The 25,338-nt window shown below is 43.0% G+C and overlaps 1 protein-coding gene across 1 annotated transcript in view; it reads left to right on the forward strand.

The window, feature by feature from the left end:
- The window catches only part of hs3st1l1 (heparan sulfate (glucosamine) 3-O-sulfotransferase 1-like1), a 40,704-nt gene extending 15,826 nt beyond the window's left edge, over nt 1-24,878 (forward strand). Inside the window, exon 2 of the mRNA XM_012862390.3 lies at nt 23,675-24,878. Coding sequence (XP_012717844.2) covers nt 23,853-24,794 — 942 coding nt within the window. The 5' untranslated portion in view covers nt 23,675-23,852 and the 3' untranslated portion in view covers nt 24,795-24,878. The remainder of the gene's footprint in view (nt 1-23,674) is intronic.
- Nucleotides 24,879-25,338: the final 460 nt, after the last annotated feature.

Below are 25,338 nucleotides of genomic sequence, written 5' to 3' on the forward strand. Positions count from 1 at the left end.
GGGGAAAAAAGAAAATGGTTCTCAGGGCATACAGGTTACATTAACATAGTTAGACCTGAAAAATGTAATATTTAAACTTTTAATATAAAATCTGCCATTTAATTGTAGGGTTGCAATGACTTGTTTGCTGATGATGATACTACTACTACTACTACTACTACTACTACTACTACTAATAATAATAATAATAATAATAATAATAATAATAATAATAATAATAATAATAATAATATTTGTACGGTACACAGTGGCACAGTTGGTGGCGCTGTTGCCTTGCAGCATGAAGGTCCTGGGTTTGAATCTTGGCCAGGTGTCTTTCTGCATGGAGTTTTTTGCTCACATGGCCCATACCAGGAACTGCCTCTGGGGCATTAGATAAGTCCTCAGAAGTCACAGATACCAGCAAACGTTCTAACTTTTAAAAATAAGAAGATAATAATCCAGACATAACATCAAAAACACATACTACTACTACTACTACTACTTTAAAATAACAACAGCTGTGACAAACTGCTGTACAGACAATAATCAATAAACACTTAAAATGGAAAGAAACTAAAGACTACAATAGAAAAGAAAAAAAACACTTAAAATGGAAAGAAACTAAAGATTACAATAGAAAAAAAAGACAAGGAATTAAAATGTGTCTTAAGGCGAGTTTTAAAAGGGGAAAATAAAGGGGCACTTCTAATATGGAACGGCACCACGTTCCATAACTTAGGAGCGGCAACGCTAAAAGCTCCTTCTCCTCTGAGCTGAGCTTTAGACCTTGGTGCCTCCAGGAGCAGCTGGTCTGCTGACCTGAGGCAACAACCAGGGAAGTGTGGGTGAAGCAGCTCAGCGTGGTAAGATGGGGAAAGACCATGTAAACTTTTAAAAAGACAAATCTTAAAATGCTCAGGGAGCCAGTGGAGGGAAGCTAGGATGGGGCTGATGTTCTCCCTCATCCCAACTCCGGTTAAAAGACGAGCGGCGGCGTTCTAGACCAACTGGAGACACTTTAAGGGAGGACTGGCTGAGTCCGACGTAGAGAGCAATTTATGAGAGTAAGCAGTTTATGTAAGGGATAATGCCCTACAAGGTGTTTGTCAAGCTTTCTTGATGGGAAAGCTTTGGGAAAACTTTGGAAAAAAGTTGAGTTGTTTTGTTTTTAACTTTTTTTTTTAACTTTTTTTGGAATGATCATGACCTGGATGACTGAGAGTCTTCACCATCATATTTGTCCAAAGTTGATTAATTTCTGATAACGAACACCCCGTTGAGCATTATCCCGCTTATACCATGGTCACTAATTAAATAAATAAATATTAAATCATTTATTAATACTGTAATGTTAAAAGCGTACATTTTTCACAATAACTGAGATAACTGTTTAATATCTCTCATTGCGACACGTTGCCAAGCTAACCGGCGTCAAATGTCTTGCAGTTACCAAATAACGTTTGAGCCAACGCAGTAATTTAGAACAACCAGGCTAATTGATAGGTGCTTTTTAACAGACACCCTGCAGCCAATCAGAATCGAGTATTCACCCAGACGGTGAATCAGCAATAACAAACAATACACATGATGAGAGTGAATCAAATTGTGCCGCAAATGTCCTAAAATATGGAGACTTGCTATAGTTTTTCCTACCCAACAGGAGGAGTCACTACATAGAAAAAAATTTCGGTCTGCAGTAGGAACAAAAAGAGCCTTATTGGACATCGATGCATCAAAATGTTATCATATAAATGTCTTTAGACACAGCTTTTCAGCCGATGTACTCACCCCATACTCATGGATGCTGTGGAAGAAATTGAATCAGTACCAATCGGTCAATCTTCACATCATTATTAAAGGTGACTTTTTCTTCTAAGTCCTTGTTGCATATTTACGTCTAGACGGGTATAGATTTTAACTCCACCTCAACTTGACTTGTTGTCAGCCAATTCAGACATTGAATAAGCGACTAATTGCTTTAAAAGAGCTGATAATGGGCTCTGAGGTTCACAGCGAGAAAAAGGTGATGAAAATAAGCTAATTGGGTTTGTTCCTTTTTGAGCTGCTGGCGTTTGAAATGATTTGAAAACAGTCTTTAAACTGAATGTTTGCTGGAGCAACAGATGCTGTGATTTAATGCGAGGCGCACCCGCATGGGAAAACTCATTGCCCAGCAAATTAAACCATTACCTCCCCGGTTGAAGTTAAATATGGAGAAATTACTCATTTAATGTCTGATTACTGGCTAATACAGCCATCTAAACAATGGCTGCTCCCCATTCCAGGGGGGAAAGTCGACTGTTTTGCAAGGCGCAGCCACCAATTGCTTGTCAGGGTCACACTGGAGTTTTATTAAAAGATTCACGCTAAGAAGTCCAAAAAAAAAAAAAAAAGAATCATCTGTTAGGATTCATTATGAGATGGCTCCCCAGCCTGGAGATTTGTCTTCATTATCCAGCCGAGCACCAGGCAGATAACACCGCCTCATTTGCTTTCTGAGCTTCAATTTCCCCCCGAACGATAATGCAGCGTCTCTTTTGTGGGCTGTGGTAAAGACAAGCAAGCCATTTTCGATATGCGCACAGGATTACAAAGGTTAATCATCAATTTATAGCTAATCTTTGTTAAATACCAAGAGAAGCGTGGTCTGTGCTCGAAACATGTATTATCAGACAAACCGTGGAGCAACCCAGTGTCTAAATGCGGAGGGAGATGGTTAATCTGGGTTTTGCAGCAGGAGCTGATGAGAAATGCAGCACACTTCCTGACTAATGTTCCAGTGTTTGCTAAATTTAGGACTTCATTCTGAAGGGGCTAACCTTCTTGCCTTACTTTAGAGCAGGATTGGTGGGAGAGAACTCCCTTCCTCCCACAGAACACAGAGCTTAACTCGTGCTTCATTGTTAGGAAAAGTAGGGACTTTTTAAACTATGCAATCAAGGATAAGATTCCTCTCCCCGCGTCTGGGAAAATAAGTAATTAATTATCCTTTTTTTTCCTCCTTTTTCATATGCAAGGAACTGGGGGAACACAGGATCATAGTCATTATGTGCTCTCGAATGGTTAAAGATGTCTGCCAAGCTGGCTAATTAAAATCCGAGTGACTGTTACCTTTTATCCCCAACGCACATCTGTCAAAGGTGGAACTTTGTGATTAAGAAAAAAAAAATAACATACAACTAAATACTAAAAGGCAAATATGTGTAGTCGTGGATAAAAAATAAGCTGCACTCGCCTTTAAATTTGATTATTTTTCAAATAGTTTTCACACTTTGGGGTTGTAATTAGTTTTCCATTATTTATTCTTGTTCACGAAACCTTTTCTTATCCAAATAGATCCTAAAAACAGGCGTAAGAAAAAAAAATGTTAAGAATGCTGTAATATTCAATTCAATTCAATTCAATTCAATTTTATTTATATAGCGCCAATTTATGAAACATGTCATCTCAAAGCACTTTAAAAAGTCAGATTCAATCATATTTTACAGATTGGGTCAGATTCTACAAATTGGTCAAAAATGTCCTATATAAGGAAACCAGTTGATTGCTTCAAAGTCCCGACAATCAGCATTCCCTCCTGAAGAAGCGTAGAGCCACAGGGAGAGTCGTTTGCATTGTTGATGGCTTTGCAGCAATCCCTCATACTGAGCAAGCATGAAGCGACAGTGGAAAGAAAAACTCCCCATTAACGGGAAGGAAAAACCTCCAGCAGAACCAGAACCGGGCTCAGTATGAACGGTCATCTGCCTCGACCGACTGGGGGTTACAGAAGACAGAGCAGAGACACAACAAGACAGACAAAAAGCACAGAAGCACATATTGATCCAGTAATCTGTTCTACATTAGATGGTAATAGCGGATGGTCTTCCCTGGATGATGTCACAGCTAACAGAACGCCAGACCAGGTGTACCTAGAAGAAAAAAGAGAGAGAACAGAAAGTTAAAAGCTGAAATAACAACAAACAATGCAAAACTGGAGAACAGTAGGAAAACTCAGTAGAGTGAGAAAAATAGATCCTGATGTCCTTCAGAAGCCTAAGCCTATAGCAGCATAACTATAGAGGTAGCTCAGGGTAACATGGACCACTCTGACTATACGCTTTGTCAAAAAGGAAAGTTTTAAGCCTAGTCTTAAAAGTAGACGGGGTGTCTGCCTCACGGACCAAAACTGGGAGTTGGTTCCACAGGAGAGGAGCCTGATAGCTAAAGGATCTGCCTCCCATTCTACTTTTAGAGACTCTAGGAACCACCAGCAGACCTGCAGTCTGAGAGCGAAGTGCTCTGTTAGGAACATACGGGGTAATCAGAGCTCTGATATATGATGGAGCTTGATTATTAAGGGCTTTATATGTTAGAAGAAGAATTTTAAATTCTATTCTTGATTAAACAGGAAGCCAATGAAGGGAAGCTAAAATAGGAGTAATATGAACTGCAGGATCATGATGTGAGGGTTGTATTCCCTTCCTCTGAGGGGCTCAAGGTACTCTTCACTCTCTGGTTAATATGTGAATGAAATCTTCAATTAAACTAGTGTTTAATTGCAGCGGCTGGGTAAATCTGCACAACATACTGACCTCTCATCGCTGAGTCTCCATAAAAAAACAGTCATCATATAAGTAGGTGTAAAAATGGTGAAACTTTGTTTTTGCTGCCATGTTTTTTGTTGTTGTTATTTTTATGAGTTAAGGTGCTTGTAAGCAAGCAAGCCTGCTCTGTCCAGATGTAACCTTGAAAAAGTTATCCTCGCCTTTAACTACTGCCAGACTAGATTATTGTGACGCACTTTTGTCTGCAACTAATCCAGAATGCAGGTGAGAGCAACCAGTCTGTGCCTCTTGTCTCTGGTTTCAAATTCATTTTGGAGTTTATTTCAAATTCCTTTAAAAAAAAAAGTCTTCTGACGACTTCTGTATACACGCGTACACTGAGATCAGTGGATCAAACGCTCTCGGACATCTTAAAGACACGTTCTAAGTCGAGAGGGGACAGAGCGTCAGCTGTTGCGTGCCGGGCGTTCTCGGTCGATGGCTGGTTTTTAAATCTCTTCTGAAAATTCACTTTTACTCCTTGACCTTGGTTGGGAGTTTTAAGTGCATTCTAAATAAAACGTTACCTTGTGTTAAAATAAAAAAAAAAAGAACACGCTTAAACCCACACAGAAATGATTCACCAGACTCAGTAATCTGCCATCTTTTCACGGCCATCTCAGCGCCCAGTTTCAATTATTAAGCCATACATAATAACGTCTAACATATATGTTTCTTGAAATTGGACTTTTTCTTTTTATCTTACAGATTTTTGTCCACGTTTTTTAAATTCAATTCAATTGCATTTATATAGCGCCAATTCACAACACGTCATCTCAAGGATTTTTACAAAGGCAAATTAAATCAAATCACGTGCCATTCATTTACTGCAATAAGAGCTGCAGTTATTTTAGGGCTTTTACTCATCTATACCAGGGGTGCCAATAAACGCAGAGCCTGCTGGAGTTCATTAGGATAAAAACAAACCAGGGTATACGTTTTCTATTGTTTTGTCAAACATTTAGACTAACAAGATGGGGCCCGTTTGAAACTATTGCGTTTCCCATCAGCCCCGGCCATTTAAATCCCCCAACCGATAATGGGAAATAGAATCTGCTCACCTCGATGGGAAAGGCAGCAATTTCCAGTGACAAGGCAGGCTCCTTTAATAAAGATAAGCCTCCTAGAAAATCAATAATTTGAACTAATTTAAAAAAAAAAAAAAAAGGACTCAGAGTTGTCTAGACAAACACGTCTGCAGCGCCTTCCTAAACATTTTTAAAGGGCCCCTCTCATCGATGCTATAAGGCACGGTTACAAAGCGAGCCGGCGAGCAATTCCACGGACACCCTCCCTCCGATTCGTCTCGTTCCCCCATTAGGCCCGTTGCTGCCGGCTCCACAAACTCCTCTAATTAAGAATCGGCTTCCGGCAGATTCGCAACATAAAAACGGCCGCTGCTGCAGAAAGCGGGGTGATAAAAAAAAAAGCGGTTATTGGGCCCACGACCTCTTTCGCCTCTTATCTCCCATAAACCCTTCGGTTGGCTTTACAGGGCGGCGGAGGCATCGCGACGAGCAATAAGCCAGAGGGGAATCGTGAGCTGCGGGGGGGATGACTTATTCATGAACAGCGGCACAACAAGACGGCGCAGATAAAACCCACAATGAAGAACTCCTTATACTGCCGTTTGTTTGCACGTGGTCCTGATGAGGCTCGCGCCGGCTAATCTTTGGCTGGCCGTCGCTTCTGCGGGCTGAAGGACACACACAGCCCATGAGCTCTTTGGAGGGAAATAAAGAAATAATAAGCCACGCTCATTAGCTTTACTAGGGTACTAACTTAAGCTCCTGGGTTTAGCATTACTCTGGCTTAGACAAAGCTCTGCTCTGCTATTAGAGTCACCCTGCTGAAGTGACATGCTGTTTTATTCCCTCTATCTCCTTAACCTGATTCTGTCACAGTGCCAGATCCGCACATGAGTGGATGCTGCCATTAAGTCGCACACGGCGTCTCGCAGTTTTACAAATGAGTGAATTATTTACACGTGCCTTACCTAACCGCCGCGCTGTTCCGTTAGCCGCGGCTAAACCCCCGCGGTTCGGACCCCGAACAGGTCATCCGACGGGAGGGCGAGTCTCTGAAAGTGTGACGTTTGCTGCAAAGGCTAAGAAGAGAGGGAATAAAACAACAGAGCGGCGCTTTGTGCTCCTTGGAAGAATGTGCCAGCAGAGTCTGGGTGCCTGCAGATTCTCGGTTCTAAAGCAGATGTTAAATCCAGCTGGCGCGGGAGTTTTCATCCGCTCTCGGGCAGACTTTCAAGCTTGCGCAGAGGAAAGCTGGAAACAGCTTAGTGCTACTTGAGCAGCGGCGTGGAGTCCGAGCGAGAGCCGGCGCTGTAAACAATTAGGAGACATACGAAGCAAAGCCACAATAGGTGGAACCGGGGTTGATTTGCATTCTCCCTTTCTCTGCTGGCTGCTGAAGCCTCTGAAGGCGCCCGAGAGGCAGAGCATCAGCACAGAGAAATGGAGCTGGAGATTGTTATTATAGATAAACACTTCTTTTACCATCCAGTCGGCCCTGCGAGTGGGAAATTACAAGGCTGTTTCTCAACAATGAGCGCGGAGGTGACGGGTTTTATTTGCCCGCGTGCCGCAAGTGAGCGCGGTCACAATGAGACGCTCAGTGGCGCGTGTGCAGTTGACTTGCGTTGTTAAAGCGAAGCTACAGTTACCGAATGATGGTTTTAGCTGTTTTATTTGGACACAAAAAACGTTCAGTTTGTTCAGCTGCATTGTCAAAACATTAGAGAGTATTAAAAAGAAGAGAGTTTTGTTCTTGGCATAATAATTGATTAGGTGACTGAGCAGAGTTTTCACTGTATCCTTCTTTAATGACCTGGACGTATGGATGAAAAGCAGTGATAAAACCTTAAAGATCGATGTGGGCACTGTATATTAAGCAAAAATCTTAAAGGGTAAAAAAACAAAAACAGAGAAAATGTAAATGGGTAAACAAAGAACAAAAACACAGAAAACGGCCTTGCTTGTTTTCTAGATAGATCGGCTATATGTGCATGTTGCCTGGATGTTGATGCTGAGATGTAAAAAAAAAAAGGAAAAAAAAAAAAGTTTAGAGGCGTAAATATTCACAGTGATCTGTAGCGTCTGCTGTAAAACAACCTAAATTTAAACCTGTGAACATGTGTACTCCTCTCCTCAGCTCTGCTTAGCGTACACTGCTCAGGAAAAAAAGGGAACACTAAAATAACACATACTAGAGCTGAATGGATGAAATATTCCTGTTAAATACTTTGTTCTTTACATAGTTGAGGGTGCTGACATCAAAAATCACAGAAAAACTATCAATGGAAATCAACTTAATTATAATCAACCCATGGAGATCTGGACTTGGAGCTCCACTCAAAGTTAAGGTGGAAAATCAATTTAGACGCAGATCCAACTTTGATGTAACGTCCTTAAAACATGTGAAAATGAGGCTCAGTAGCGTGTGTGGCCTCCACCTGCCTGGATGACCTCTCTACATCTCTACAACGCCTGGGCATGCTCCTGATGAGGTGACAGATGTTCTCCTGAGGGATCTCCTCCCAGACCCGGACTAACACCTCCATCAACTCCTGGACCACTCCTGTGGTGTAATGTGGCGTTGGTGGATGGAGCGAGACATGATGTCCCAGATCTGCTCAGTGGGATCCAGGTCTGGGGAACAGGCGGGCCGGTCCATAGCATCAATGCCTTCGTCTTGCAGGATCTGCTGACACACTCCAGCCACATGAGGTCTAGCATTGTCTACATTGGGAGGGCCAACCACACCAGCATATGGTCTCACAGTGGGTCTGAGGATCTCATCTCTGTACCTGATGGCAGTCAGACTACCTCTAGTGAGCTCATGGAGGGCTGTACCCCCCCCCCCCCCCCTCCAAAGAAATGCCACCACACACCATGACTGACCCACTGCCAGACCGGTCATGCTGGAGGATGTTGCAGGCAGCAGAACGTTCTCCACAGCGTCTCTAGACTCTGTCACGTCTGTCACATGTGCTCTTTGTGAACCTGCTTTCATTTGTGAAGATCTCAGGGCACCAGTGGCCAATTTACCTACCTTGGTGTTCTCTGGCAAATGCCGAACGTCCTGCACGGTGTCGGGCTGTAAGCGTAACCCCCACCTGTGGACGTCGGGCCCTTGTACCACCCTCATGGAGTCAGTTTCTGATCGTTAGAGCAGACACATGCACATTTATGGCCTGCTGCAGGGTTGTTGTCCTCCTACGGCCTCCTCCACATCTCCTGATGTACTGGTCTGTCTCCTGGTAGCGCCTCCATACTCTGGACACTACGCTGACAGACACAGCAGACCTTCTTGGCACAGCTCGCATTGATGCGCCGTCCTGGATGAGCTGCACTACCTGAGCCACCTGTGTGGGTTGTAGACTCTGTCTAATGCTACGAATAGAGTGAAAGAAACCACCAGTGTTCAGAAGTGACCAAAACATGAGGCAGAAAGCAGAGGAACTGAGAAGTGGTCTGTGGTCACCAACTGCAGAACCACTCCTTTATTGGGGGGATGGGGGGGGGGGGTCTTGCTAACTGTCTATAATTTCCACCTGTTTTCTATTCCATTTGCACAACATCATGTGATGATTGATGCTTGTTAAGTGGAGAGTTTGATTTCCCAGAAGTTTGACAGACTTGAAGTTACATTTAAGTGTTGCCTGCATTTCTTTGAGCAGTGCACTTACCTCCATTGTCTGAGAATGAGAAAATATTTCAAGGACACCTTTTTTTTTTTTTTACAAACAGAGTTAATGTCTCACACGTTACCATCTGAGTTTGTTTAAAATAAAATCAGCAGTCAGTGTAGAGTATTCAGTCCAGGTCTGAGCTAGTCTGTTGGCTATAATCTGTTTTTGGGTAGATAACACAGCTCACAGTGAAGGTTTCCCAGATTTTATCAGGTGTGTTCAAGAGTTTGAAGGTTACTTTGAAAAGGATTTACCAGGTAATCTCAGAGAACTTTCCAGGTACTGTCTGAGACATACTAGTCATCATCCTGGAACGTTCAGGAAACTTTTCAGGTACCTTGACTTAATTTACTTGACACTTTTCTGGAATTGACCAGGTCCTTTCTAGAACAAGTACATTTCAGAACCTGCCCAGTACTTTAATGGATCTTACCAGTTACTTTCAAGGGACGTTCTGGGTACTTTAGCAAGTACTCTGTGGAATCTTAGTGGTTCCTTTCCAGAATGTACTTGCACCTTACCAGGTACTTTCCCAAACCTACACGGGAACTTACTGGATAAAGTCATATTCAGTACGTTAGAATATTAGAATGAAATAATAAAGTTATTTTATTTCTGTCACTCAGTTCAGCAAATGAGACACATTATATGGATTAGACACAGACGGATGGTTTAAAGTCTTTCTTTCTTTTGAAAATGAGGATTTTCTGCGTACAGCCAACGGAAACAAAACATTAAAGATTTTAATAATTACATCAAAGCAATTAAAAAATAGATTTTTAATACAGAATTTAGACTAAATGAAAAGCATGTTTAATACCTGCCTAAAGGTTATTTTCAAAATATACTTTTAATTTGACAAACGAGTCTCATCAGAGCATTATTGAATTTGTCTCTACTGCTATTTTTGGAAAATCTGTGAGAAACTACTTGCTAACTACCATAACAGCAATTGGTCAGCCCCAGAAAGTACCTGGTAAGGTTCAGGAAAGTTGTGTAAAGTAACATCTCAGTTCTAGGGAAGCAACACCTCAGTCCTAGGAATGTATATTTTCATTACTACCGTGTTGTTTGTCCTAATCTCATTCTGTTTCGGTCCTCTGTGGGAGGCGTTGTTTGTACAAACCCGTAAAACAGGAGCTTTACTTTAGGCTCAGCTCTTTTCTTCAACGCAGCAGGCCAGCGCAGCACCCACATCACTGCACAGGAGGTCTTAATCTGTCTATCACTCTCCCGCTCCAGCCCTCCATGTGGTGTTTTTGTCAGAAACGGAGTCAGAGAAGAACAAAGCAGGTCCTGCAGAGAGCAAGAGAGACACGCGGAACAGCAAACTGAATATCCTTTTCCAATTTACTTTAGCTAAATAAATGCTTTTTTCCACTTTGGACGTTTTTATCGTTTATGACGTGCAGAAACACAAATCAGCACAAATGGTTTTTGAGCATAGCGTTGCCTTACTCGTGGTCTGGAAAAATTGCTGCAGAGAGGCTTTTTTTTTCACACTTGTGAAGCATTACTTCAAAAAGCTCCCTCCAAACTTTTTATTTACCGATATCTAATATCCACCGGGAACAAGAGAAAATATTAAATGCACTTTCATGACCTGCTTCTCTGTCTGTTACAGACTGATATAGATTAAAACAATGACTTTTTCCAGTTTCCAACATAGCACACATAAAGGACTGAGTCACCACAGTCTCTGATCCCCCTGATTGCGTTACAATCAATGACCAGCATGCAAGGCGACAACTTGAATTACTTATGCAGATGAGGTAGCTTGATACTGTGAAAGTTCCCGTCCAAGGTCAAGAGCTGGGAGAAAACCACATCCAGAAATGTACAGCTGCCACTGTTAGTCCGAGCCGGCCCTCATCTGCATATCTCACAGTTATGCTTGACTGATTCATCACGGACATGCACTGAAAAAAAAAAAAAAAAAAGAAAGGATTACCTTACCTCTGCTTCTGATTTAGAAGTCAAGTCATGTTAATCGCTGGCCAGTCTGGCAAATGCGAAGCCCGAGCAGAGGTATGGTCACAGGAGCCAGCGGACGTGTCTTTATTCAGTGTTTGCTAGTAATTCCCCCTTGTTGCTCCAACACTTTGCTTTCCTCCAGCTTCTTAACCCGCCGACCTCTAATGCAAACACGGCACGCTCCTGTGGACGGTGCTTTTGAGTTAAATACATTATTACCTGCTCGCAAACTGCTTCCTTGTGTTGAATCAGCTCAGCGCTTGGCAGGCGACGGTACATGACAGAAGGTCCGAAGACTAAACCTGGAGTTCTGCGGTGTTGAATACACATTTGTTAGGATTAAAAACAAGAAAAAAAAAAGAAACCTGGCAGATCTGAGCTTCATTCCTTCCAATCGGATGTTTATGTGCCAGAGTGTAAAAGGATCCCCGAGTTATTTATGATTGCATGCAGACACCAGCTGTAGTTTAGGGGAATGAACAAAAGATGTCTGAGTTAATGCCTAGAAACCTGAGCACACACTTGTGCTGTTTGCACACCTTAGTTAGTATGTATTACGCGATCGCATTGGTGGAGAGCTTGGGCATAATTCAAAGCAAAGGTGGTATCTCTCTCTGTCTGCAGCTTCTGATGGGCTCAAACATTAAATAAAATATCAGCACAGTACTGACGACAGACACATTGCTCATATTGTTCATGAATATCAGCATTTATGGATTTTAAATCGTCAATTTGCCCATTGGTTTTCCACGGTGAAATGATTAGTCACTAAACGGTGGATAATAAAAACATTATACATTTCTTTTATTCATATGCCGGAATAATAACACAAGAATGCTTTAATATCAACTTCACAGCAAGCTGTGAGAAACCAGGCGGCAGTATCATGCTGTGGGGCTGTTTCCCTGCCAGCGACTCTGTCTCAATGCACAAAGTGACATCCGTATTTTTTAGCTTCTCCTCAAATCAACAGCTAAACGGTAAAACTGGGAGACTATTAAATGTTGCAACAGGACGACGATCCCAAAGGCACCGTCGAACTGACTTTGGAACAGATGAGGTGTGTGGAACGATTTTCCTAAAGCCCCAAACTTAGTTATTTCAAAATGTTGGGACAGCGCTTAAAAGTTGACTCTGTGTCAGCAAATCACTAATTAAAATTCCAACAAGAACAATTGTCAAATGTCCTGCCAAACCCATAACAGAAGCTTAATTAATTGCTTCTATTTAAATATTATGTGTTTTAAATATTTAAATTTTTTGGTTGTAGAGTAATTCCAACCTGAAAAAAAAGATCGGCTCAAATGCATCTTTAGAAAGCCAAAAATAATCTCGCACTCATGCCTGTTACGACTCGTGTATAAACTTCTCGCGGCGCCGCATTCTCTCTAAAACATTGTGTTTGTCTCAAAACGTCTCATGCCTGTAACGTCTCAGTCAGCAGGCCTTCCAATAGTCATGAAACTATTTACACGTCGGCCTCATCAAAGATTAACACTACCCTGGCAGTTCATTACAAGATGCCCTGCTTTTTATTTCATAAAGCAATTCATCCATAATGCATGCGCAGACTGCAGTGTTCAGGATGCCTGCGAGACCGGAGAAACGCGGTGGAATAACTTGAGACCCGCCACGAGACGCGGGGCAAAGTTAGTGCATTTGTTTTGATTACGGCTGCATTTCACCGCGCTCCCAGTTGTGGATAGACGGCGGAGTAATTACTTTACATGGGAAAGATCAGACTCATTGTGCAAGCCAGGGAGGGCACGATGGGAGACGCGCGATAAGATTTACACTATCACTAAATTGGCAAGGCGGAATTAGCTTTATCTGCGGCGATGAGCAGGCCGTTGCACCGAGTGGGTCCCGATGCAGCGGACGGCGTGGGCGCTTTATCAGAAGTGGCAGGTTGAATAAGGCTCATCAGGCCGCTCTCTGATTGAATCCCCTCTCATAGTCTGTTGTTTCTGATAGACCGAGGAGCACATTTCTGAGCGATTTGGTCTCCTCCACTCATCCGAGAGCACAGGCAGCCCGGCCCGTGTTATCTGAAAAGAAAAGCCTTCAGGGGGGGAATCCAGACAATATCAGCTGATGCTCGAAAATATGTGTGCGAGCAGTGACAAATGTCATAGCTGAAACAGGGGGAGTCCCAGCCGCAGGGTAACCATGGCTGCTAGCAAGTGAACGATGATGCGTTTAAGCTAGGTAGCTGCAGGGTTGTTGCCATGGGGAGATTCACACCTCTCGGCATCTCGGTTTGACTCATCCGTTTTGTGTTTGAATCAGAAAAAAAAAAAAAAAAAAAGGAAAAAAAATAAACGTTACCTCATCCCAAGCCGTGTTGTTTGTTGGTTTGTTTATTCAAATTTTTACTAATGCCGCATAAACATATATTTGTTTAGGAAGCGCACGGAGTTGAGTGGCTCATGCGTGATGTGTGCACAGATGGCAGTGGGCAGAAGGAGCGGTAAAGAGGAATAGCCTTCCCTGCACAGTGAAGCGGTCTGCAGCCACAAACGTGGCTGAAAAGATAACTACGCAGAGAAAGTTTGAACCGCCGCCGTTAAGCCGCTGTAATTAGTGCCTGAAGCAGCTTGTTTCTGGGTGCACCGGGAGAAATGACACATTACACCCGGTAATGAATGCCTTTGCTGACACGTGGGCGTGACTTAGGTCATTGTCTTACTCATGCGCTCCACAAATAGCCAAATATTGCTTTGCAACACTGCTGCTCTGTAATTTCTAATGAAAACAAAGCAGAATTGATTCCCCCCCCCCCCTTTCTCTAGGTTACCGTTTGAGAAGGAGATGTTTGCACCAATAGTTCATCTTTAAGTAGATTGTGGATTCCAGTCGCATGCGTTCGGCCAAGGAAGGGAGCAAGTGAGCTAGAACTTTAGCATCTTAATTGCCTCCATACACAGAAGTCTGTGTGATAAGATAAGAAGAAGAGTCGAGCTGCGAGATAAATACAATTTGCTGGACGACACATCTATAAAGAGCTGCAGTATTCAACAACATGGTTGGTTCTTTTTCTAAAACTCGCAAAAACAAAACAAGCAAGAAACCAAAACGGCAAGAAATAGGGGAAAGGAAGAAGGACCAAAAGGAAGACAAGCAGCCTTTAGAAAAGATCCAAAAGGTGAATCTGTCTATTAGACAGCAATTATTTACAGTGCATCTTGAAAATGCTTGGCTTATCTTCCTGAACACAGCATCTCTACCATGAAAGATGGTGTAGACGGCATCATGCTGTGGGGCTGCTTTTCTTGAGGCGACGGTTGTGCAGGAATAGGGCGTTCTGTGATTGGCGGGTTGCCGGTTCGAGCACACGCTCTGACCGTCTCAGTCATTGTGTCTGTTGGGAAGACTCTTCACCCGCTTTGCCTGGTGGCAGAGGTCAGAAGGCCTTATGGCGGTGTTTGTAGGGCAGCCCCGCTTCTGTCCATCAGCAACAGGGCAGCTGTGGCTACAATGCTGCTCACCATCATCAGCGTGTGAATGTGAGAGTGAATGGGTGAATGTTGTGTGAAGTGCTTTGATAAGGAGGTATGCAAGTACAGGCCATTTACCATTCACCATTTAGTAAGGGAGATGCTTAGGATGGATGGATGGATGGATAGATGAATGGATGGATGGATGGATGGATGGAGCTAAATAAAGGGCAAACCTTGGAGAAAAACTGAAATCCACCAGAATGAACTGAAGAGCGGTGTCTGGGTCCCACTCCTGGACCTGTAGCCCCTGCATCTCAATCTCAGATAAGTGGAAACGCTGGATAGATGAATGGATGGGTTGGTTGACGGATGGACGGACGGATGGTGTATGAACAGATGGATGGATGGATGGATGGATGGATGGATGGATGGATGGATGGATGGATGGATGGATGGATGGATGGATGGACGGACGGATGGACAGATGGATGGTGTATGAACAGATGGCAGGATGGATGGATGGATGAATGGATGGATGGCTGGATGGATGGATGGACCGACGGAGGGACGGGTGGTGTGTGAATTGATGGATGAACAGATGGACGGACGGATGGATGGACGGACGGAGGGATAGATGGACGGATGGACGGATGGATGGATGGACGGACGGAGAGACGGATGGTGTGTAAATGTAGGATTTGGTGTGTGGATGGATGGATGAACACATGAATGAACGGACGGATAGACGGACGGATGGATGGATGGATGGATGGATGGATGGATGGATGGACGGATGGATGGATGGATAGATGGAAGGACGGATGGATGGATGGACGAACGGATGGTGTGCCATGTTTACGTCATCTCAGAAGACTATAAGTAATCCCTGATTTTAACTGAACACATTTTTAACCTTTTAGGAGAAAACTAAAACCGTGTCTGTCTGTGTCTATAAGTATTAACAGTGTTAATACTTACAGTATTATCAATGTCTGTAGATATTAACAGTGTTTGTCTTAGTTATTCCAGTAGCTGCTAATCTATTCGACAATGTTGAACGGAGCTGAACTATGTGTCAGATATTCTTTCCACCAGGTGGCCCCAGAGGAGAGTAGTTCTAGGACTCATCAGCAGTTGCCAATCAACTGAAGGGTTCACATGGTGTGTTATGTAAAACATATTATGCAAATGGGAGAAGACTTATAACTTTTAATTATGCTCAAGTTATTCATACAGCTGCACCCCTGAACACACTGACACAAAGTATTGAATGCTTCATGTATAAACCAAGGTATACAGCAAGGTTCCACTGGTTTTATAGAACCATGGCTTATTTTTAATACAAATGTGACTCCCCTGCTATTTTTAGCACAAAGAGACCCCTCAGTCTTTAAGGTGGGGAGAGGAAGAGAAAAAGTTATCCTTGTCATCATTGATTAGCTAAACATTTAGTTTGTTGTAAATATAAAATAACCTGTTAAATAACCTGTTAAAATGAGCCAGGAATCCCACTGTGAACCAATATTCATCCATAATTTAAAAGCAGTCCTATATGTGGGAGAGCTTCAGCTGGATGTGTGTAGGTGGAAAATCTACTGTACTCCCCCCCCCCCCCCCCCCCTCGCCGGCCAGTGTGAGAAAGAAACAGCGCAAAGGAATTTGGAGAAGAGGGGAAATGTGCAGGATGAAGGTTTTTGTACTTTTTCTTTTTTTTTTGTCCCAAGAGACAAGTTATTTGGAAGGAGGGTTAGATCGTCCAACAGAAGCCGACCTTAATGCTTTAGAACAGTGAATCACAAACAACTAACAACACAACAGATGCAGGAGCTGCAAAGAGAAAAAAAAAAGAATTGCCGTGGGTTTTGCTTATGATTACATTTTTATTCAGCCGTGATGAAAACAAAGCCATCCCCAGCTAGCACTATTTATTAATGTCCTATAACTCTTGGAGATTTGACACCAGGAAAATTAAAAGTCTCTCATTATTGATTAACTAAATGTATTAAGTGAATTTGTTTGATTGATATTTATGAATCCCTTCTTTGAACCTATTTAATAAAGATGCTCTTTGCAATCAAGCATTATTGGAATAATAATTATGTTGCACTAACATCTCTAATGAGTAGTTATTAAAAAAAAAAGAGAGAACTCAGCCTCTTCTTACGGTACCTGCTGCCAGCCACAGTTAATTTTCTGGGGTGCTGAATACGAATGAGGAATAGTTCTGGCGATGTATAGAGGGGGTGGGGGGGTGGGGTTGTTTGGGTTAATTAGAGGGAGCATGGCTTCCCGCGGCGTCTGGAACCTCTGCTGCCTTTCTTTTAGCCAGGCATGATATAAAGACTGGCTGTCTGCTCAGGCTGCGGGAAACACTGCGGCTCCACTGACAACTTTAAAGCCTAAGTAGTGGTCGGCAAGTAGACCCCTTGTGTATGCTGGTGGTCAAGCGGGGATCTATGAGTTTGATTTTTTGCATCTCAGTGAACGAGCATTTCGCTGACTTTAGTGTCCGTTCGTCAGTGTCCAACAGAGGATGGATGATATCCCACATAGGAACAGCGGGAAAGCATCCTGGGTTCATGTAGACTCTTACTGGACTAATGTGTGTAAAGATTGCGTCGGGGTAAGTGGGATCCCTGCTGCCTGGCACTCTCGGTCCCAGTGTAATTAAAATATTTCAACCATTTTTCAAATAAATAAAAAAAAAACAAGAACATAAGACTAACTCTAATTTAGGATACATGAGGGAGTAAAATCGTTTCATTGGATAGCTGCCCAACAGAAGAGCCTATCCCAGAGATGAGTACTCGAGTTGTACTTAAAGGGATAGTTTGGATATTTTAAAATTATGTTTTGTAACCTTATTTTCAGGTGTTTTAATCATTGTTAGCTTTTGACACTGCTTTCACAGCTGAACATGAGCATTTCTGCACAAAATTGGTTTACAGAGGCTACCAATTGTATCATCGTGATAAGTTGATTGTGACCGTGTCGGAATAATACCAAACAATTATGAACACGGGAAAAGCATGCCTTCGTTGATTCCTTTGCACAAATGAATGCCTCTGGCAAAATGCAAATGTTTACTCCTGTCTTGGCAGATTTAAATTGCACTTACGATCGGCTAATGAGACAAATGCGTGTACCAAAATATGTTTGCATAGTCAGGCCTAAGTTGTACCTCCCGGTGAGGTTGCATTGAGACCTCTATATCTCTCAGTAGTCGGGTTTCCATCAATGTTTTTTATGCACATTTTGAAGTATTACATGACAAATGATTGATTGAAATGGCAAAAATGTAAATAACTCCCTCAATTTAGCAAAAACTAAATCTTTCCATACTCACTTGAGGTGGTTTTTGGATTTGCCATAACGGATATTCCCATACCACACACACACGTCTCTGCAATATTGCCAATACTAGTTGGCATGACAGAACGATTACAACTTGCCCGATAGCAACACACTCCTGAAAACCTCTCCTTTATTTTTTTAAAAGTTGTCCTCCTTGCTGGTTTGCTACTTCTGCTTCCTGTTTATTAGAGCCATACGTAACGTCAACTTCCGATGACATTAGGCTTTGCGTAGCCTGGTTAATTTGCTACAAACCAGTAGATGGAAACATTTGCATTTTTTTTGCGACTTTTGAAAAGTGTCCTCCAAATTTGCATGCTAATTGGATAGAAACATGGCTAGTGATGGCTGAGCTTGAGCGGACCAAAGATAGTGTGAATATAAGTGCCAATGTTCTGTCAGGGTCCTAGCGCCTGTCACTCCCAGACAAACAGAGGTGTGTGGACCTCTTTATTCGTTCACTCTCAGCATCATCAGAAATGCACATCCTGGTTTTCACAATAAAACCCTTTTTTGAGATTCATTCAGATATTTGAAATGTGTCATGTGTGTGCATGCAGCGTATTTTCTCTGAAGACGTGTGGCACAGGCTGAAAGCCACTGGTTAGCCGTTAGCGGCTAGCGTTAGCCTCCTCAAATCTCCTTATTTATCATCGGTTTAACAGTAGCGAAGCTAATATTTTTCTTAGCAGGATATGAGTTTGTGAAGCGAACTTATTGGTTAGCTGTGTCCACCACAGCCTTAGAGTGAATTTATTTCCTTTAATCTTCATCCGAGGAAATCAGTTTGAGCCAAAATTCAGGATCATTGCAGCTTCGAAAGGTACGTTTTATAAAACAACGCATATCACTGAAACCACATTTTATGGAAGTTTATTTTTCCTACCCCCCCCCCCCCCCCCCCCCCCCCACACACACACACACACACACACACACGCATCCCTCAGTAGGATTATGATGGTGTACCTCAAGAGTGCAAGGACAAGTACGAGTAAAACATGTAAACCCCACCAGCATAAAAAGTGCCTGGAGCTGAGATTGAAATCTAAAGTGTCTTTCTGTGCAGCTGCACTGAGCCACAACAAGCTGATGCCGTATCCTGGTCACAAGACACAGTGGGGCCATATTTCTTCCCTGCCAACCCGAGCTGTGCAGCATTCCGCGGCTCTAACGCCGTTCGATGGACACGGTCCTGGTTAGGTCGGCTGCCAGATAACATGGCCGCCGTTTGTCAAACGAAAAGCCACAACGGTATTCGTCAAAGACCGAATAAAGCCATAAGACCCACGAATGTGAGACAGCAGCTCCTTCCAGGTGGCGTTGTGCAGGGAAAGGAGCAGGTTGGGGGATATTGGATGGGACAGAAAGCTCGTCTGCCTGCCTGGCCGCAGCCATTGGACTTGGCAGCTCTCTGCCAGCGAAATGCTGACAGGCAGGCGCACCTGTCACAGCACATAAGTGCCTCCTTGCACAACACCGGGCCCTATAGGGCATGTCGGCTCTTCTGCATGCAGAGCCATCTCACTCTCCAGCCAACAATTAAGGTGTGAAGCGAGGGCCGCGTGTCATCACCTCTGTATGGATGAGAGACTCTGTAAGGTGAGGGAAAGGCCAGCGGTGATAACGCGGCGATGCACAGCGCACGTTTGGCAGCAAAAATCATCACAGAAGCTTAATTAGAGGAACGGCTACTGTGACTAAAATGCTCACAAGGCAGGGTTTTCTGCAAGCGGAGAATTTATAATTACACAAGGGTCAATAAAAGGCAACATAAGTCCGCAGATTTCAGCAAAAGTGTATCGTGCGTACTTCACGAAATGCTGATTCTCTTTTAATGTAATTCGCAGACAGATGCAGTGAGAGCCGCCCTGCTTGCCGTCTCTGGGACTTTGAAGCTTCAGTGAGAATTCATTTTAAGTACTCAAGGCATCAGTCATGGGAGGACAATGACTAATGTACCCGACATAACCTGAAAGTTATCAGCGGCAAACCTGATGCTACACCTTGTTAGCTTGCAGGTCACATTGGCAAGAAGGATGAACTTTACGTAGAGTTTTCAGGTGATTCGTCGCACTCATAAGCCCGTGACATATCTGACTCTTCACTCTCCTGGGGTCATCCTAGCAAACTTTGTCTTCCAGATCATTTACTTGTCACATCTTTCAAGTGTAGTTATAACCCTATTGTGATGAGGGGGATATATATATATATATATATATATATATATATATATATATATATATATTAGGGCTGGGCAACGATTAAAATATTTAATCGCGATTAATCGCACTGATTAATCGCGATTAATCGCGATTAATCGCATTGTATTTACAAACTCCAAGAATGAATTCAAAAGTAGTGTAAAGAGCACTTTTATTTTAATGTTCTGCTGCCATATGAACAAAAGTGTTGTAACATTTGTAGCACTTATCAGTAACACATATTTAGTGTAAAGCTCAACTTAAACATGTAAAACAAAAAATAGCAATAATAATAAATTAAAGCTTATTGCCACTGACAGGGAATTCTCTTTATGGGGAAAAAATCTACCAAAAACAGGCAATTTCTGAGGTAACAGCAGGGAGCAGCATTACCATTTTATGTTCAATACCAAAGTTTAACTTGGCAGTGGTTACAACTAACTTGTTTCTGTCATATTCCATGCTGCGTTTATTTGACGTTGACACGCGGTTTTTTGTTGTTGCTTTCTCGCGCGCATATAGTGAATGGCAGGGGGAAAACAGGCAAAAATACATGGATACTTTGAAACGAGAAGCGACTTCACCGACGGCGTCGATACAGACCCCCCCCCCCCCCCCCCCCCCCGCTCCGCTCCGCACAAAACTTGTTCCGGCCGCCAACTCACCGCCTCGCCCCGCCTAAGCTCGCTCGCGGTACCTGCGGGAAACACCGCCTTCCGCATGTCAGCTGTGTTTTTTTTCCGGCCAGCACCTTTCTTCCTCTTTGAATCTGAGGCTGGGCTGACAGCGAGGTTATTGGCGCATTATCGCCAGCTACTGTTCTGATTCAAACCCCTACACCGCAGCAACAGACCTTCACAAAATAAAAGCATGTGACCAACATGCGTTAACGCGCGTTAAAGAAAATATCGCCGTTAATAGTCTAATGAGTTAACGCGAAATTAACGCGTTAACTTGCCCAGCCCTAATATATATATATATATATATATATATATATATATATATATATATATATATATATATATATATATATATATATACATATATATAGATATATATATATATATATATATATATATATATATATATATATATATATATATATATATATATATATATATATATCGAAATGTCAGCCTAATGTTAAAGGAGAACTGTAATGTTATGCTCCTGAGTAGAATAATTTAATTTAACAATTGAGTTATTGTTTCTTTATTTTAGTGAAAACTTTCTGTGTGGGTGTAATACTGCTTTTTTTTAAGTATAGGTTAAAAAGGTAATTAAGGAAATTAAATCATTTACCTACCCCCACGCAAACGTTTTGTTGAAGAGGCTTAAAGATGACATTGATATTTGTCTAAATAGTGTGAAAATATGACTGAAAAGGGAAAGGTTGAAATGAAATCTAGAGAGTAAATGTGTCTGAAAAGATGGCTGGGGTTGATCAAATGAGCAAACAAAACCTGGCTTGTGTTGAATTGGAGGGTGAATAAAGAACTGCACATACTTAGATAGCCATAACAATTCATCCATTTACTGGTTTCACACAGTCAGTAGCTGGTATCGTCTTTTCTGTGAGCTTGTGGATCATTTTTAACTCCTTTACCCACCGTGGCAAGTGAGTGGTTTGGGTAAAAATCAATTATTTCTCAGTACCTTTTCTGTCCTGCCATCAGAAATTTAGAAATGTGTTCATTTATTTAGACTTTATCCACCATTGACAATACAGTTACATTTAACTATGCGTCTAAAGTTCGGCACAAAGACTACATTGATTCTTTTTACTCTAATTTGGAATTTGAGTCCCTGGCTGAAGTTTTAAGATCAATATTGAACATGTAGAATATACTAACTGTAAGAAGATTTCGATAAAGCAAAATTCATGTCCCAATACAAACACCAGTGCATTCACTTTGTGTTGAGGCTATAGCCCTCCATGCAGCTGTCCTGGGTTCAATTCCCAATCTCAGATCATCTGCTCCATGCGTCTCCTTTCTCTCTCCAGCCTCTTTCCTGTCAACTTGCTGTTTAATGAAGGTCGCCAGTGACATAAAATCCTCCAATTAATGTTCCTAAATATAGGCTGAAAAGCATTAGAATAAGATTATTGTGCTTTTTTTGCATGTTTACCATTGTGATTTGCATATTTATTTGCTTTTAATAAAACCAATCCTGAATATTGTGCTTGAAAACAACCAAATAGAAAATAAAAACGCAGAAATTACTTTTGGTAATGCACAATTTCACCCCCCACTCTTCCCCCCTAAACACCATGCTGGATGCCATCGGCAGAAGCACCAGAAAGTACCTCACAATATCCAAAATGCCTGTCAAATTTCACATTATTTCCACCTGAGCTGGCCCATTTTGAAAATGCGTTTTAAGGATTTGTAAGCAATTTGGGGGCGAGCATTTTGGGGAAAGGCGCACAGTCTGTTTGGTGAATGCATCCGAGATAAAAAAAAAATTGTGTGTGCAACGTGTTCCCAGGAAGAAAAGCTTACCTTACTGTGACCTTTGCTGTGGAAGCTAGCTGTTTGAATAGCTGGGCCCAGTTGTTTTGTCTGGCACAGTGCAAGCAGAAACTCTCTCAGCTGGTTTTCCACCCCAACATATCTGATGACTTTTGTTTTTGTTTTTTAAATAATGCCTTGACATTTGTGGTATTTACTTTGCTTGTTCTTCCGATGGCTGTTTTCATCAGTACACAGAGTAAATTTCCATCCGTCGATTATTTCTTCTTTGGCCATGTGGAGGAAACCCATTTTACGGGTGCCTATGATAGGCAAAAAAGGTGAATTACGACTCGTTTAAGAAGCCCTGTAGAAATATATCTGAACTCTAAAAGCCAAGTAGACAGATTACATTTTTCCCAAGGTTTTCACGAGCTCCTGAGCATCATTGGAATTCATATTTAACACCCCCCCCCACCCCAAATCCTCCCCCCTCCCTGTTTGCTGAATTTCATTGCCTTGCTATTGATCCCTCTCGACATGAATAGGAAATCAAAGTCACCTCGCTGTGGAAACTTTCCTTTTGGCCTTCAGCTACACTTGCATATCTCAGACACATTGTTGTCTGATGAGCTGTCTGGCTAAGTGTTTTTCACCCAGAGAAATTACAGTATCAATTGAGAGTGACTTCATAGAGTGAGGAGCAAAAGCAGATGGGAAGGTGGGAAGGGGGTTGGGGTGGGGGGGGGGGGGGTAGGTGGAGGCGACTGAGAAGAGAGTAAAAGACCGACAATGTGAGATTATCCTTTTGAGACGCGGCACTTATGATAGACATGGATTGTATTTAAGGCAGGATTGCTTTTTCAGGGGAATGAGGAAAGTGCCATTTCAGTATAATAAAGACATTCTTTCTGCTTCATATGCCTGAATTCTGAAAGCCTTTTCTCCCTCTTTTCTGTCTTTGTTCCTTTTTCCACAGATGTACTGCGGACTGCCAATGATTTTTCCTCCTCCGGTTGAAATTCAAAAGCGGGGAAAGTCTGCGTTTCTAACTGCTCCTGCTCCCGCCGCGCTCCGACAGAGACATCTCGCCCACAGCTAAACCGCTGTCTAGTTCTCCTCTTCGTGTGTCGGCCTCCATTCGTCAGTCCGTCCCTATGGCTTCCTTTATGGTATCATTGCTTCTGCTGGTTCTCCAGACATACGCTGCCCCATCCGAGCTTGCTCAGGCAGGCTTTAGTACAGCCCCGGACGCCAGAGACCTCGGTTCAGTTCTACCAGCCAATGCCTCTGAGGAGGCGACCTCATCCCCACCCCCAGGAACGAGCAAACGGACCCCACATAGCATAATTATTGGGGTACGGAAAGGGGGCACCAGGGCACTGTTGGAGATGCTCGACATACACCCTGAGGTGGCTGCGGCCGCCACAGAGGTGCACTTCTTTGACTGGGATGAGAACTACGCCAAGGGGCTCGAATGGTACCGCGACCTCATGCCCTACTCTTACCCCCACCAGATCACCATAGAGAAAACTCCGGGTTACTTCACGTCGGCCCTGGCGCCGGAGCGCATCTGCTCCATGAACTCCTCCATAAAACTGCTGCTGATCTTGCGAGACCCGGCCGAGCGGGTGATCTCCGACTACACCCAGGTGTACTTCAACCGGCTGGAGAACCACAAGCCGGTGCAGGCCATCGAAAACCTGCTGGTGCGCAACGGCGCCCTGAACGTGCGCTACAAGGCCATTCAGAGGAGCCTGTACGACGTGCACATGCGCAACTGGCTGAGGCACTTCCCCCTGGAGCAGATGCACATCGTAAACGGGGACGCTCTGATCCACGACCCCCTGCCGGAGCTCCAGAAGGTGGAGCGCTTCCTCAACCTGCCTCCGCGGATAGTGGCCTCCAACTTCTACTTCAACCAGACCAAAGGGTTTTACTGCATCCGAAGCGACGGACGGGAACGGTGTCTGCACGAGTCCAAGGGACGCCCCCACCCGTCCGTCAACGGCACCGTCCTGCAGCAGCTTCGCTCCTACCTGCGGGAACACAACCAGAACTTCTTCAGGATGGTGAAGCGCACCTTCAACTGGCAATAAGGAACCTACATCCCCAAACTAGACTCTGTTGAGTCACTACTTGAGGACAAAAGAAACAAAACAACAACCAACAACACAAAAGCAGCACTTTACACACACATTAAGAAAATCCTTTGAGGAACGTCTTATTGATTACTTTTGTGATCCCGTTTCAGCAAAGCAGTTCTATATTTACACAAAGAAGGCAAAAGAAACTGTAATTACAGGCAGAGGTGTAAAGAGAACCTTCAGGGTTAAGTTATTTCTTTCTGTGCTGGAGGCGTTTAGCTAGTCGAATCGCGTTGAATAAGAGTTAGAGAAACAGACAAACTTTTGCCCGACTTTCTTGTTTGATATTCTTCTTGTTCTTACTAATAAACTATTGTTTTAAAACGTACAGAAAATGTTTTTTTTTTTTTACATTCAATGTTTTTGATTGCCACCAGCCTCTGTTGTTGGGGAAACATGAGATATGGGCCGAGGCATTACAATAAGCCTTTGATTTGCTGTGGCGCAAGGTAGAACATTAATGCAAGGAAATGGGTACCCTGGAGCAGCACTCCAG

The sequence above is a fragment of the Fundulus heteroclitus genome, chromosome 22 (assembly GCF_011125445.2).
Source record: "Fundulus heteroclitus isolate FHET01 chromosome 22, MU-UCD_Fhet_4.1, whole genome shotgun sequence".
Classification (NCBI taxonomy): Eukaryota; Metazoa; Chordata; class Actinopteri; order Cyprinodontiformes; family Fundulidae; genus Fundulus; species Fundulus heteroclitus.